This window comes from Gymnoscopelus microlampas, assembly GCF_963454915.1.
Source record: "Gymnoscopelus microlampas genome assembly, chromosome: 12".
NCBI classification, from domain to species: domain Eukaryota; kingdom Metazoa; phylum Chordata; class Actinopteri; order Myctophiformes; family Myctophidae; genus Gymnoscopelus; species Gymnoscopelus microlampas.
The window spans coordinates 39421810-39438073 of NC_139949.1; the positions used below are offsets into that span (position 1 = coordinate 39421810).

General features: G+C 39.6%; 2 protein-coding genes across 2 annotated transcripts in view; one reads left to right on the forward strand and one right to left on the reverse strand.

The window, feature by feature from the left end:
- Positions 1-1317: 1317 nt before the first annotated feature.
- Positions 1318-2572, reverse strand: gng8 (guanine nucleotide binding protein (G protein), gamma 8; the record flags this gene model as incomplete). The annotated part of the gene is made up of 2 exons (XM_084075289.1): positions 1318-1440; positions 2486-2572. 2 exons carry the CDS (start codon positions 2570-2572, stop codon positions 1318-1320), a joined length of 210 nt encoding a protein of 69 aa, XP_083931415.1.
- Positions 2573-9910: 7338 nt separating this feature from the next.
- Positions 9911-16264, forward strand: part of LOC311057328 (bromodomain-containing protein 8-like) — a 13875-nt gene continuing 7521 nt past the window's right edge. Inside the window, exons 1-9 of the mRNA XM_084074283.1 lie at positions 9911-10154; positions 11568-11667; positions 12074-12143; positions 12381-12430; positions 13236-13358; positions 13678-13758; positions 13884-13948; positions 14225-14370; positions 14911-15099. Coding sequence (XP_083930409.1) covers positions 10136-10154; positions 11568-11667; positions 12074-12143; positions 12381-12430; positions 13236-13358; positions 13678-13758; positions 13884-13948; positions 14225-14370; positions 14911-15099 — 843 coding nt within the window. The 5' untranslated portion in view covers positions 9911-10135. The remainder of the gene's footprint in view (positions 10155-11567; positions 11668-12073; positions 12144-12380; positions 12431-13235; positions 13359-13677; positions 13759-13883; positions 13949-14224; positions 14371-14910; positions 15100-16264) is intronic.

Below are 16264 nucleotides of genomic sequence, written 5' to 3' on the forward strand. Positions count from 1 at the left end.
GTGAGACTATTATGTCCTTGTCATTTTGATGGTGCATCTTTCTTTTATGTATTTTAAAACAAAAGAAAACATTCACATACTGCACTACTACACTACAAAATGTTTTGAGAGATGTTGACTGACATTTGGAAGATTGTTCATTACGGAATCTGAAAGCCTTTTAACCAATATTATAGAAATATATTACAAAATAAAAATAGCAGATCTACAAGCTTACAAGTGAGCATGTAGATCAGCAAAGTGTTTGGAAATCTTTGGACATTTTCACTTATACTGACATACCTGTAAGGGCACCAGGTTGAAAGTGGTTCAAATAGACCCATAATTTATTTCATCCTTGATTCCTTTATAATAACTTTTCATTTACACCCAATTAATGACAAGACCTAAACATACCTTATGTTGTATATCCTATTAAATGTTACTATTACAGACGGTGCACAGCGTCAACCGTTATGGAGCAGAGAAGTGACTGTGACCCTAGGGTGCATCTGAGTTAATATATAAACTCACTCTGTGTGTTCAGGGAGAGGGAGTGGTCATATCGGACACTTTTAAAATGAACTTTGCACTTGCTTTAAAAAAGATTTTTTTATTGCAGCTATTATCAAGTTCAATCAACAATCACTTGTCAGTTACAGCTAGTTCCCAATGTCTACATTCATGTATTTGGAATGGGTTAAATACAAATGAGTAAAATGAATATTATACAACAAAGGTGAAATGATGGGCCCTTGTCCTGTTTTAACAATAGTACAGACTGAATTCTATAGTCTCTAAAATATCAAAGATGGTTATCAGTATGTTTTTTTAAAGGCCCAATCTAACTTCTCTTACCACAGTTTGAAACTGTATTACCACATCATAAGTCAAAATGTAGGTTTTACTCTGTCTAACGTTAGTCCTTCTATCAAGAGCTGGGGGTCTTCAATGTTTTTCAGGCCAAGGACCCCAAGCACAAAGCAGGGAACCCCACTGCCTAATTGTATAAAATTGTGGCGCATAAAACGTATGCTGACTTATTACTAATCATATGTTATGATTCGTGTTAATGTGTATTTTCATACATTTAAATAGTTTTTGGGCGGAGGGGAGAAGAAGAGACTCCTATCACACAAAACTTGGTAGCCCTTTAGTCAATTTGACCCCCCTTTAGTCATTTTGACCCCCCCTGAACTACTAAGATTCATGACCGAGAGAGAATCTTTTTGGACATTTTCTTTGCAGTGATGACTCCACTCATTCTTTTTTTCTTGATTTTTCATGGTATGTTTGTATCACTGATTGGGCCTTGTAAAGTCACTTTCAACACTTTTTTTATAATATCACACAGAATAACTTCTTTTCTCTAAAGGGGTTTGGTGTCGCCGGTGTCATCAGAGGGTCTTCTTTGGCTTGTTCTTCACAGTAGGCCATCAAATCTTCAGCCGCTTTAGAAACCTGTACAAAAGTTACATTTAATTAAAGCTGCACTATGTAACTTTCCTCTTCTACCCTGGATTTGATCCTGGTTTCCTGCATGTGCAAGTGTTGACATTTTTACCATTGAGCTAATAGAGCCTGCCTGCTTGCTCAGGGAATACATTTAATCTTGACCGTCAGGTAAAGATTTGTGTCAGATCCTGTGTCTAGGTGAGACATGACCTTTGACACAATCTAAATGTCTCAATATAAGAACAGGGAGACAAAATACAATCACCCCAATTGTATAAGTTATGTTGTATTAACATACTCTACCATACAGATTGGACAAAATACAAATGTATTCATCAAAGAATGTTACATAGTGCCGCTTTAACACTATGGATTTGACTGTGTATGGGCTGGTTTAGCTATACTTTGTTGCATGACTGCTCTGCTCAACGAGAATGACTGGTTTTCATTGGCCACAGTTACATTGACCATCATGTATTCATTCAGAATGAATTCATTCCGAATGAACTCATTCTGAATAGAGGAATCTGATCCACTCACCTGTTTACATGGGACCTGAATAAAAGTATTCCTTGTTTACCAAAGCATTCATTCAGAATATAACTTTTGACATGCGCAGAGACAAAAGGATTTTTTGGTATCGGGGAGGAAGAAAGGGGAGCACCCAAACCGAGTTCCTGTTTTACACAAAAAAGGAGGTGGTGCCCCGAGAGGCAAAAACTTTTTTTACTGAATAGGTTCCCAGATTGATCGTACATAAACATACAACAATTCTCCATTATTGGCTTTACTTTTAGATGTTGTGTATGTTTGCATTTTCTTAAACATGTTACCAAACTTCTGCACTCTATGAGAGTGACTTGAGCTGCATGGATTTGTCACTATTGTACATGCAGGTGTGACCTGTTGGTGCTACCAGGACAGACTCAATTGATTTACTCATTACCTCTTTAAGAGGGCTGTGTAAGTGATGTGCAGAATTATTCAACTTTTTGTATTTATGTGTGAAATATAAATATCAAAACAGATACATTTTCTGACCATCTCTCACCATCATCCTCTCTATGTTCACCTCCAGTTTCAGTTGTTCCACGGTCTTCCGGGCTTCTGCAATCTTGGCCATATTGGCATTAGACATGCTGACTCTTTACCCTGTGTCAGTGAACCTGTATCAGATGACAAGATTGAAGTGATCATAAAAGTGTTACTGTGTCAGTTTGGTGACTTTTTTAATTGTTTTTTCTGTATGGTGCCCCTCAAACAGCAGCAGAACAGCTCTTATCATTTGTAATTATTATGAGTAATTTGTTATTCTTTCAGCATTTGTATGCTTTATTACTTAGCAGATAGATAGATAGATAGATAGGAGAGTGTAGAAATGCAGGAAACCAAGGGCAGAGAGAGGAGAGACATTCGGGAGTCGGGATTTGAACTCCCGTCCTCATAACAGGCTGAGCCACCAGGCACCCCAGGAGAACACTTTTGTTTTGATAGGAAGATATATATCTTCAATTCAAAAATAACTGATATTCTAATACCTGTACCTAGTATTAAAATTAGAGGAAAATAAGGTTAAAGTCCCCTCAGTAGGGCGGGGCCTACTACAGCTCACCCAGGCGCTCCAACCAACACAAGGTTTTTGTTTGTGGAGTGTGCATTGTGTCTTTGTTGCTGCACTAGCAACCCCTGCTGGTTGGTCTGGCGTAGATATGATGTACCTTCATGCTCTCCAACTGACACTCCTCGTTCTCAGGTGAAAAATAAACAGCTGGTGACTCCATGTGTATGGGAGGAGTCACTTGGTTGTCTGTATACAGTGTAGACAACCATGTGCCTCCACTGTTGGTCACGGGAGGGTGTCTACACCAATAGTCCATGAGCCAGACAAGATTTCATTACCGAAAGAGTGGGCAAAACCAAACCTATATTAAATTGTTCATAGGGTCAGTACGAGTAAATAAATATATGATAACCTCTCCACAGGAGCAGCTTTTTCATGGTTATCACACATTTTGTGATTTTCCCCATACGTACATGACAGGTGAAAAAATGACACAATTTAAAAAAGAGTTATCATAATGAAACTTCCTGAGTTGATGACTTACATGAAGACAATGATTTATCGTATTACAAGTTTTCTGAAATTGCATATTTAAATATGCAAATTAGGCATTTAGTCCATGAGCCAGAGCCCCAAAATTGAGCCAGATATTGAATATTCCATTGTTAAAAACCTTTGACTCCAACATCTTAACAAAATGAAATAAGAATGTTGACTCTGGCTTTGTCCAATGTTCCAATGTTGATTCTGGAAAGTTGTGCAAATTTGGGCATATTTTCCTAATGCCCAATTTGCATATTTAAATATACAATTTCAGAAAACTTGTAATACGAAAAATCATTGTCTTCATGTAAATTTACTCGTACTGACCCTATGAACAATTTTATATAGGTTTGGTTTTGCCCACTCTTTCGGTAATTATTTGTCAATTTTGGGGCTCTGGCTCATGCACTACAAGGGTTGCCAAACTTTTCAGGCTATGACCCCCCCCCCCCCCCCCCCAAATAATAATATTTGAACTGGGGGGAACCCCCACACCCTGACAAGCACTTGGGATTGTATGAGTTGAGGTGTTCAATTTCTCAGTTCCACAGATACATTTTGTGAAAATAGCTGATCTACATGTAAGCTCACAACGCCTCAATGCAAGGCATTGTGAGCTTGCAGATCGGCTATTTTCAAAAATGTTGCCTCCTTCTTCCAATGTTTGACAATTTTTTATAGTATAGTTTGTTACTTTGTTTTGACGTAGTAATGGTCTTATTATTAGATTTTTTATTTTTTTATTTTAGAGGTATTAAAAAGTTGTTAAATTGTCACTTTAGAAATGGGAAGATATAGAAGATACCCTGGAGACCCCCCTGGGGGTCCCGACCACCAGTTTGGGAACCACTGCTCTACACCCTCCCCAGACCATCAGTGGGGGTTGCAGCGCCTTTAAGATTAGGATACCCCATTGTCTGCATGTAGACACTTTGCTATAATGTATATTGCTCCCATAATCTTGTCTGGTCATAATTTTGTTTTGTGCGTAACTTTCCTTTGTACATTATTCCCTTCTGTGTCTGTGTTGGTAACGAACTAACTGATGCATTGAAGGCATAGCCATTGCAGTGATGAAACACAGTTTCAATGTGCTTGTTATTTCTCCTCACTGGGTCTCAGCTGGAAGTGGCACAGGGTGTGTCTCAGAGGAGGTGATGGGAGGGAGGGTGTTTCCCCAGAGGTGTCTATCCACTTAGCCTATAATGTAAATACATCTAAGTAATATCTGTCCGTGCAACACTTTGCAGCTGTCATCTGTCCACAATTGTTTTTTTTGCTTTTTGTTTTTGCTCTCCAGAATATTTTCTTTTAAGAATAACTTTTCTATGTTAAATAGCACACTTAAACACTTAGCAAACTACAATTAATTAAATCATGCACACTGGAGCGATGATATTTCACATCTGGTCTAACCCACCTATATTCTCTTGATCAATCGCTTAGACTAGCAAAGACTCATTTCGTATAGCCTCGACTCACTGACCACTTAGAGAGCAGTAAAAAGCATTCTCGGCCAACAACAATGCACCATAGGTTTTATATATTCTGGCCATCCATTGCAACATTAAAAGACAACACTATTCTGTTCTTTATGTATACATTTTCATAATACATGATCAGCTGTTAAAACAGAAATTATGTATGCACAAGCATCAATATCTCAATGATTCACAAGAGATTGATAAGAAAAATATATCTGTCCTTTGTGAAAGCTGCTGATTAATTTCACTTACCACAAGAAGAACTGTCTGACAGCTACAGGAGGTGGGGGTTCCTTAGAATGAAGATCTGTGTGCCGCTGAACCTGCAGGTACCCCACATGCACTTGCACTTTCAAATGAAGTGAGATTAATTGCAGAGAAGAGGAGGGGAGGGCGTGAATAGGTTACCTCCTCAAATAATTAGCTTTGGTTCTGCCCCATGTTGGGCTCTTGTGCAGGCAACATGTGGTGTGACCTTCCTCTCTCGACTCAGTCTTATCACTTCTATTCAACTTCGATGAGAGTCCATGACAAGCTTGTGTTTTCATTGAAACAGAGCATTTACAGTTCTTAACTGTCCAGTTACGATTCGATTTTCAATTGCAAATATTTTTGTTGGAATAAACCTGGAAAAAGATACAACTAAAATGTGTATTGCAAAATGGTTGGTTTTATTTATTCAACTACTTTTTAACATACTTGTCACAACAACTATGGTGAGATAGTTTTCCATCTTTAGTACAAGGTAAATGCATTAAGTAATATAGGTACGTAGGTACTGTACAATGTAGCACAGAGCTGATCATGAGAGCTGACAGCACCATGGAACTACTGTAGGGAGCCTCGGGCTGTGGGATTGGAGATCTCCAGAGAATGAGTCTGTGTTCCATTTCACTTTAATTAATTTCCCTTTGAATGCACACTCAGACAATAACTGTAATTTCTGCAATTGCTTTGAATGAGATAGCTACAGATTGAGGCTCATAGGATATCCATGAATAACACAGCACAACATTTGCCACAACTTATTATGAGAGCAGATTTCAACATAAAAGTGCCTCCTCAACCACATACTGTACAGCAGTGGTTCTCAAACTTTTTCATGCCAAGGACCCCCAAATAGACACTTAAATAGACACTTATTATTGCTGTACAGTGTACATTGTGCCAGTATAGTGTCGTAAATACATGTCACCTTCATACATCATCTTTTGCATAACATTATGTTCTAATATTCATCCGACAGTACCACTATATAGGACAATAATAGCACCAGGACTTTTGCTTCAGTGCAACATATCCAATACTATTATGTTCAGCAGTTTGGGGTTATTGTCAGGTCTTGATTACATGCATGACGTTTTCTCAGAACATAAAGTATTGTGCTGTGGTAGCTGCTGTGCAAGTTCACCATGCATTTATCCTATTACACTGTATTTAACCGTATACACATAGATTAACCGCATGAACCCTATAGCATTCCTATTCTGGGCAACCTGCGGAAATAGTAGATCTACAAGCTCACAACGCGTTCCATTGCGAGGCACTGAGAGGCATTGTGAGCTTGTAGATCGGCTATTTTCGGTGAAGAGATTTGTTGAAGAGGGAAAGCAAGGGGTTGAGTACAGCCAGACCCCTGGGGGACTCCAGTCAAATAAGTATACACAATTCATTACTATACAGCAGGGGTCTTCAACGTTTTCAGGCCAAGGACCCCCTAGCTGAGTGAAAGATGAAGCAGGGACCCCCTCATATGTATAAAATTGTGTTTCAGATTAAACTTTTTTGGTTTACTTGGTCTGCTCTTTTTTCGCTCTACACCAAGCCTCTTTGCCAAAAAATAGCAGATCTATAAGCTCACAACGCCTCGCGCTGCGAGGCGTTGTGAGCTTGTAGATCTGCTATTTTTTGGCTAAAGTTTTCCTCAGAAAAAGGGATGCTAGGGTTCAAGTGGTTAAGATAAAAAAAAAAAAAATTCACACAAAGATTTGGCGGACCCCCTGTAGTAACTCTGAGGACCCCCTAGGGGTCCCGGACCCCCTGTTGAAGACCCTTGCTATACAGTATACAAATCTTTATAATACTACTTGTTGGGCAGGTACATGCAAGAAATTCACGTGCTGCTGTTTTGTATTAATAGGAAATGGGCAAGGCATTGTGCAGACAGACGTCATGCTGGTAGTCATCTTCTATCAGGCTGCTGGGTCATCACATGTCACACAACAGCAGGGGGCAAAGTAGCCTTGTGGAGTTGAAGGTCAAATGCCTCATTAGCATTTGTTTCCCTGCATTAACTGTCTACCTGCTTAAACCCTATATGCTTTGTTGACTGGAGTACCCCTGTGGTATATATTGATCCCCCTCCTTTTTTCCCACCTACACACCAAATCTCTGATGAAATCATATTGTTTATAAGCTCACAACGTGTCACATTGTGATGCGTTGTGAGCTTGTAGATCGGCTATTTTTGCAAAATGTTCGCCCCCCACGAATAGGGATATTAAGTTGTGGTTAATATGGTTTAGACAGGTTTCTACCAATCCATACCGTGGACCTTGTTTTGCCATACACATGATGAATTCCACTGCATACGGGTAAAATCATAGTGGTGATAGTTGCCACGGATTTCTCCCTCATTCTCTGCAATGGCTGAGTCATTGTCATCATGAGGATTGGTGCATTCTGAAGTGTTCGCCACAGGAAGTTGCCTTTATCTCATATGCATCCTCATCGCTACAATCAGGGCCTTCAGTCCTAGCTGTACCCACATTGTTTAAATATTGAATGATTTAAGCCTGACTGAGGCCGACCAAGTATTACTTCATTTGTACTTCAGCCTTAGGACACAATGTATTTAAAAAAAAGTCAGTGGTATTTGACAATAGCATCAATTTAAATCGCTGGAGTGTAAGTGATTACATACCTGTGATGAAAATGGTCCCTGATATAATTTTCCCCTGGATATCATGATACAAGGGAGAAAAGATGAGAGCATTGCATAGAGGTTTCATCCCTGAGAGGAGAAAGGCAGCTGGATGTCGTGTCATCTTTCTAGAGGTAAAAGCACAGGGTTAAAGAAAATATAGAATGCAATGCATTCTATGCAAGTATTTGGGGTAAAAACAATTGTTGATTAAGAGCCCTCCCTCTCTCTCTCTCTCTCTCTCTCTCTCTCTCTCTCTCTCTCTCTCTCTCTCCCTTTCTCCTTCCCTCTCTCTCTCTCTCTCTCTCTCCCTCTTCCTGCATTCTTCTGTCTCTCCCTATCAATAAACATAATATATCCACCCCCCCTTTCATATTATTAATTTATGACAGAGGCCATGTCACAGCATGTAGTAAGAGCAAAGAAGAGGGACTCTCATGCAGACTTGTTATCAGGAGGGTTAGTCTATACAGTATATGGGTAGGCTCATGTTATTTTCATTATCACACACAGTTTCATTTAATCATTTAACAATGCTCTCCATTTTCACTCAATTGTTGTCCTTCTAATTGTAATTTCCCCCCGTCTTTCCACACATTGAAAAAATCCTTCCAAGCTGTTAATAAAATGACAAGCATGAAAAATATTTGATGATTGTTGTTATTATTATTATTATTATTATTATTATTATTATTATTATTATTATTAGTAGTAGTAGTAGTAGTAGTATCATAACTACATAATAACAATTTAAGACATCCTTCTTTAGGCTACTGGGCAGTTCACCCCCCCCCCCCCCCTCCCCCCCTTATCCTTCTTCAAATAAACTTCAGAAAATATTCAACAGCATTCAGGGATGTACCATCATCACTGAATGTGGGCGTGTACGAACACATATAGCTGCTTTCCCCCAAAAAATAAAATGACAGTCTGCAACGTCAAACTCAAAATTCTTGGCGTCTATTATTGATATTATTCGCCTTTAATTTAATAACAAAACGAGACCCTTCACGGCAGCAGGAATCGCTCTGGCGATGTTTTTTTTCCCTCAGGGGGCATCCTTGCATTTGAGCTGAAACCCCCTCAAGTTAAAGTAGTGGTAACCGGAAGACTCGCCCAAAAACACACTCGCCCCCAATTTTTTTTCGCGGACCAGCCATTCTTGTAGTCTTGTATTTGTTTTACTGAGGTTAAGTTTAGGAATACGGTTAGGGTTAGTTAGGCATAGTTTTACTGAGGTTAAGTTTAGGAATACGATTAGGGTTTTAGGCATAGTTTTACTGTGGTTAAGGTTAGGATTAAGGCTAGGTTTAGGCATAGTTTTACTGTAAGGTGAGGAATAAGGTTAGGGTTAGGCATAGTTTTCTATGGTTTAGGAATAAGGCTAGGTTGTTTAGGCATAGTTTTACTGAGGTTACGTTTAGGAATAAGGTTAGGTTTGGACATAGTTTTAATGAGGTTAACATTAGGAATGTGGATAGTTTTAGGCATAGTTTTACTGAGGTTAACATTAGTAATAAGGTTATTAGGCATAGTGTTACATTATGGTTACATTTAGGATTCGGAATAAGGTTAGGTTCAGGCATAGTTTTACTGAGGTTAAGATTAGGATATAAAGTTAGGTTTAGGCATAGTTTAACTGAGGTTAAGATTAGGATATAAGGTTAGGTTTAGGCATAGTTTTACTGAGGTTAATATCAGGAATAAGGTTAGGTTTAGGCATAGTTTTACTGATGTTATGTTTAGGAATAAGGTTAGGTTTATGCATAGTTTTACGGAGGCTAATATTAGGAATAAGAAGGTTAGGTTTAGGCATAGTTTTACTGAGGTTATGTTTAGAAATACCTACCTGGTGGCGACCGTTCCGAGGTCGCCGGATTTGACCTGGGGCGAGCGTGTTTTGGGGCGAGTGTTCTTGGATTCAAACCAGTTACAACAAGACCGAATTACAGCCAGAAACAGAACGGTATTTCCATGTTCCTCATCAAAAAAGAAGAACCAGCCACTTGTCTAGAAGTCTAGCCGCTGATCAGAAAGCTTTTATTACATAACGTATACGGATTTGTGCCATGTTATATAATTTTATTCCGGGCACCATTTTCGAATTGTTGATGATAATGCTGGCGATTGTAGGCTTTCGATCATCTGCGAGAAGAATGAGTGGGAGGTTGGAATGATAATAATACGAAGATGGCGAGCGGGGTTGGAAGTGAGTAACATTGTTAGTTCGCTTGTGGAAAAAAAGAAGAAAAAAGAAATAAAAGAGAACGCGATCGTGGACACACAATTCTACCTGGTAACGTTGTGTTGCTACCAAGTTCCTGCATGACTGTCTGCCACCGATTCATACAGTAAAGTGAATGGAGGAAGATACGGCGTGTCATCAGGACTCATGCTGCTGCTGTGTAGCCTACAGTTGACAGCTCGATACACAGTAGCCATGGATCACCCGACGGTCGTCTGTCACGACCGTCATGGATGAACTTTAACCTGGTGTTTGCACTTGACCATTTATGGCCCGTACATCTACATAAACGTTCAAATTTCAAATATAAAGTGCTTATCCCATGGCCACGGATGTTAAAATTATGTACGGGCCCGCAGAAGTACCCGTATATTCCGTATTGTTCAATAAAAAGCATTTTAATCTGATTGGTGGCCATTTTCTCATAGAGTTATAACGTATCAGAGTGCAGTACATCCCCCAACCGATAGGGTCGCGTAGTTGAAAGGAGGAAATACGGAGAAAATGGCCACCGATTGGATTAAAATGCTTTTTATTGAACAATACGGAAGATACGGGTACCTTTAAGAGGCCGTACATAATTGCAACATCCGTGGCCATGGGATAAGCACTTTATATTTGACATTTGAACGTTTATGTAGATGTACTGGCCGTAAATGGAGGAAGTGCAAAGATCAGGTTGAAGTTCATCCATGACTAGCAACGCAATAATGCTGCTATAGCGCTTCACTGATACAATGAAAACCAATGCTTCTGCCATTCTGTAGTAGTAGCTATCTGTACCAATGCTAGTAGCATAACGAGATGTGGTTCAGAAGAACAGTAACTGTTAGCTGACATTAAAATATCAGTTGACACGATGTATTCAAACTTTGATAATTAATGTCTGACAAAGGCCGGAAACCCTGGGAATGGCTATGAATGGAACATGTGGTGTTGATGATGCTTGGGTAACAGGATAGGTGGGCAGTGGGCACCAAGGAAAAGTGGGCACCTCGATATTTTTTCCAAAATGGAAAAAAATCCACAAATATTTGGAAAATGTTTTTAAGTAAAGTAAAGTATACATGATTAGAACATGCTTAAACATTCGACAATTAAGGTCTAATATTTCTACAATTGCTACAATTTGCTACAAAAACCTGTATATCTAGTCATTTTGGGGCATAAACAAGAAGTTCAAGTATCAAATTAAGTCTGGTAATGATGTACCATGTTCACATCATGTATACTTTATATTCATATTTTGTATTTATATTTTTCAAATATGTTTTTTTGTTTTGGACAAAATAGTCAATTTTACATCTAGGTGCCCAGATGTCCCTAGTGCCCACCTATCCTGTATCTGTTTGATACGTTTTGTCCTTCCATCCCCAGAACACAAGTTGCTTGCCATTGTTGGACCAACTGAACCATGGTCAGTGAGGGAGAAACTGTGTCTGGCCACGTCTGTCATGAAAAGTGGAGACCAAAACTGGTATTGAATCAGCTGCCAACCGTTGTAGCCTTAAAGTGAATTTCTCAAGACAGATTTTCTATTTGCATAATTTTCTATTTATTATTATTTTATTTTAATTATTAAAACTCTGTATTGTAACATAAATGGGTGGCAAAAATAAAAATAAATTGTGTGTGTGTGTGTGCGTGCGATGGGGTGGTGTTGTCTACAATGTGTCTATCTTTCTCTGTCGGAGTGCAAAAGTAACAAAATCGGACAGTTTAATGTAATGTTGCGTATCAGCAGGTATAATGTTTTATGATGCCTTAGTGCCCTTTCCATAATGACGTGGTACCTTTTCTGATTTGTTTTGATCTGCTGTTGAATATGATGCACTACAGCCTACTGCACTCTTAATTAAGCTGACATTTGTTCAACTCAACAGGGTGTCTGTCAGTCGAGCTATCAAGCCATTCGCAGAACCTGGACGACCACCTGATTGGTTTTCTCAAAAGGTATGTTCGATTTTGATACAAACAGGGAACTAAAATCGGTCAGACAAAAATAGACCCTAGACACACAAATGAAATAGGCTACAAAGCCTGTTAATAAAACTACAGAAATGCAAAAACTTGAGTGAATGTGGGGCTTGATGAGTTAAGCAAACGTTTACATCAGGTCTGTTGTTGAATTACAATTTGCAATAAATTGCTGAATGTTGAATTCTTGTTGTTTTCTTCCCTCTGTCATAGCACTGCGCCTCCCAGTACTCTGAGCTGCTGGAAGTGACTGAAGCACCAAAGTGAGCCCATTCTCAGGCCTGATCTATAAATCATCCTATGATGCCATGTTGCTTAAAGAAAAGCGCTTTTCATCAAGTGACACGATCATATGCCAAAGCATAAATTAGGCTTTAGCCTTTACATGTTTCTCTCACTAGAGTAGCTTAGATGTGTGTTTGCTATACAGAGGTAAACACCTTTTTACTGCATGGTGAATTAACTGTACTGTAGCTGTGCTATTGCTGCATGCTTGCTCCACCCTCAATCCTTTGGAGACAAATGACATCTTTTGCTCATTTCAGAGGGGAGCAGCAAGCGAAGCTGGCCTGGCTCGCTGGCCAAGAGTTTTCTGTTACAATAGTATACTAATTTGGTAGTGTAGAAACTACTGTACTGTACTGTCAGCAGTAACCCAATATTGATAGGCTATAAGTATTAGGCTACTGCAGACAGTACTTTCTGGAATATAGTATTCAATAAATATCTGTATTTCCTTTTGGGATGTAGACTGTCTGATATGTTTGATAACATCACAATTTTATATATATATATATATATATAAAGTAGCAGAAATAGTAGATCTACAAGCCCACAATGCATCACATTATGACTCATAGTGAGCTTGTAGATCAGCTATTTGTTGTACGACAACGTATATAAGGCTCAGGCGGTTAAGAAAATTTGTCCCTCACATTTTGTTCTACAAATCTAACCCAGATGACAGGACATGTTAAGGGTGACAACAAGGGACTTCAACAACAACTGTACGTGCTGGCAGTGAATTCTATGTATTGCACTAATAACCACTGCTTCTGTTGTCGTCAGACGTAAACGTGGGGAGAAAGGTGAAGTCGTGGAGACGGTGGAGGATGTGATCGTACGACGGCTGACAGCCGAGAGGATAGACGAGCTGAAAAAGTTGATCAGAGAAACGCAGGAGAAGCACAGGTTCAGAGAAATCCATATCTTCAACCACTTAAACCTAGATCTAGATTTGGTAAACTGCCACAACATCTTCTCTAATGTGCATCAATATTGGGGTCCTTGACATGAAAATGTTTGAGAACCACTGCTTTAGGTCATACAGATTGCTCATTTTCAGTGTCTTCTCCTGACCAGAAAGCCAGACTCACTGACCCTAAAACCAATGGAATTAGTGGAAGTTTGGTAACAGTGTTATGATTGACGTATGTGAGATCATGTAGACAACAAAACTCATCAAATCAAACAAGACTAATGATGGATGTTTGTGTTTTTATATTTACAGAAAGCTGAAGAGAGAAGCTGAATTGATCCAAGCAGGCCATCTAGATTCCACACTACAGGAGTTGTGGGAAGAGATCGTACAGTAAGAGACAACAAGATGTTCTATGCCATTCATGTTTGTTTTATTAATATTGATACAACCATACATTTGCAGATTTTGTCTTTAGCTCTGTACAGTTATATGAATCCTACTTATATATCTGTTAGGAAGAGGAAACAGGAGGAAGGGGACGCAGAACTGAAAAGAAAGACCACTGATGCTGCCTATCAGGGTATCCTTATACTTAATCTTTTTTTATTGATAACTGTTGTATTAAAAAGAAAAAATAATATTATATTTTCTTTCAACACATTTTTCAACTAATCTTTCACAAATGTCTTTCCTTTATGTAAAAAAACAAAAACATACAGTATTTATCTTTTTCAGTATGCTTCTATATTGTAACATTGTGCAAATAAACTTAATTGAAGCAGCTGAGGGTAAAGTAAACAAAGCTGTAAATTGTATGACAACATCACTGAGGACAGCTTCACTGTCGCCCATCCAGCCAGACAGACGTTAAAGAACATGCCAAAGCGACTGCCCAGCGTTACCGTACATTCACCCTCAGAGTGCCACTCGCCAGGCCTGGACTTGTCACCTGGGGACACACTACTACAGGGCCTGGCCGAGGATGCTGTCACCACGAGGAACGTGAGTACTACCCACTGCTTCCTAAACAGAAGGTTTTTGAAAGCTCATCATATTGATTGAAAGATAAAGAGAGCTAAGGAGAGCCCGTTGGGTATGAAAATACTGATTCCCATCACTACACAGTATATTAATACCACATAGCGTCCCTATTCTGTGCATGTCAAAAATAGGTGAACATTCCCCCGAAGAGATTTGTTGCTAGGGCTGTCACCATTACAAATTTAAGTTGACGATTAATTGTCACTCAAATAATTGTGATTAACGATTTAATTGTGTGTTTAACATTGAACATTGGAACATATGAATACAAAATAAAATTCTGTTTGCCTTTTTGCCGATTATGTAATAATTGTGACAGGCCTATTTGTTGTAGAGGAGAAAAAGGAAAGGACAAACCACTGGGGGGCACCGGGCAACTAAGTATACTTTGATCAGAGTCGATCCCTTTATGTCCTTCATACTGAAAATATAGTGCTTCTGAGTTCTGTAAAATCAGCTGCTATAACAGCATACTACAAAAGGCTCCCTCTTCCTGCACAGGCCTCAGGATCAGCAAGATTCATGGCTTTGGCTGAGCCTTCTGGAAATGGAGAGGTCGACCATGGCTCTCTACTGGATGACTGCATCCAGAAGAAGCTGATGGTTCAGAAATCCACACCGCCACCATCTCCCCTGCTGTCTGAGCTACTGAAGAAGGGCAGTCTCCTACCGGCAAGTTCCTCTAGACTGGTATGACTGAAAGGGACCTATTCATATCTAGTGCCTAGTACTTCTGTTTCATTCTCACTGCTGTTCCTGTTACAGTACGACACTTGAATTTCCCTCCGGTGATCATTAAAGGTTTATCTGATGTATCTAATGTCAGGGTTTATACGGCACAGTTATATTACCTTCACCATAGTCTCACGTAGCCAGACGATCAGAGATCTCCGTCTACCGATACGTCTGGTGACATCTGAATTCAATGAATGGGCTAAAACCGGGTGGAAACAATTCCGAAATGTAAAGAATAACAGCTTCACAGAACCAATGCAAGGACTTCAGGGGCGTTCCTTCATATGGGATGGTAATCAGGATTGGTTTTCAAAGCAGTGGGCGTAGGTTTGTTATCGCAGGTTTTCTCCTGCATCCGAGCACATGCAATGAATTTAGATTTCCCCAGACGTATCCTGGCTAGGCGAGACTACTTTCATCAAAGTTCCACACGATGTCTGTTTCATACAGATGTAGGCATTGTACGTGTCCTGCTCTTTATTGCGTACTTGCTGAACAGCTCCCTGTTTGCTCTGTCCACAAGAAGAATACTTGAGAAAAATACAGGGTCTAATAATAACGGTGTGGCTCAGTACTTGGAGGCCAGTCTGGAGCCAGGTGGAACTCCATATTTGAGATCGCTGACCACCTTCACTGCTACACCGTAAAAAAAAAATGGGGTGGTGGTACTGTTCAGATGAGTGGGCCAAGTGGGCCCTAGTCCAGAAAAGGTAGGACTCTCTGTCCTATATATAGAGCTCCCTATATAATATAGTAGGGACTGGGAGTAGTGACTGAGTGAGTGATTTGGGATACAGCCTCACACACACGTGTGTTGTACCCAAGACAAATAAGAAATCAAGACCCGTCATCTCCGGTTTACTTCCTGTATCTGCATGACGTACTGTTGGTGGCCGCCTCTTTAGGAGACCGGAAGGAGGTTGAAATCTATTCATTCCAATGGGAGAGTGAACGTGAACACAGCTTCTGAACGATTTCATTATCACCATGGTCTGAACAAAATATTGGACCCAATCGAGCCACACAATCTTCCTAACATTCGACACTAAGATGGCTTTTTTCAGAGAGACAAATCAGGAGAAAATCTACTTTGTTATCGACGTTCGCGAGATCTACCATC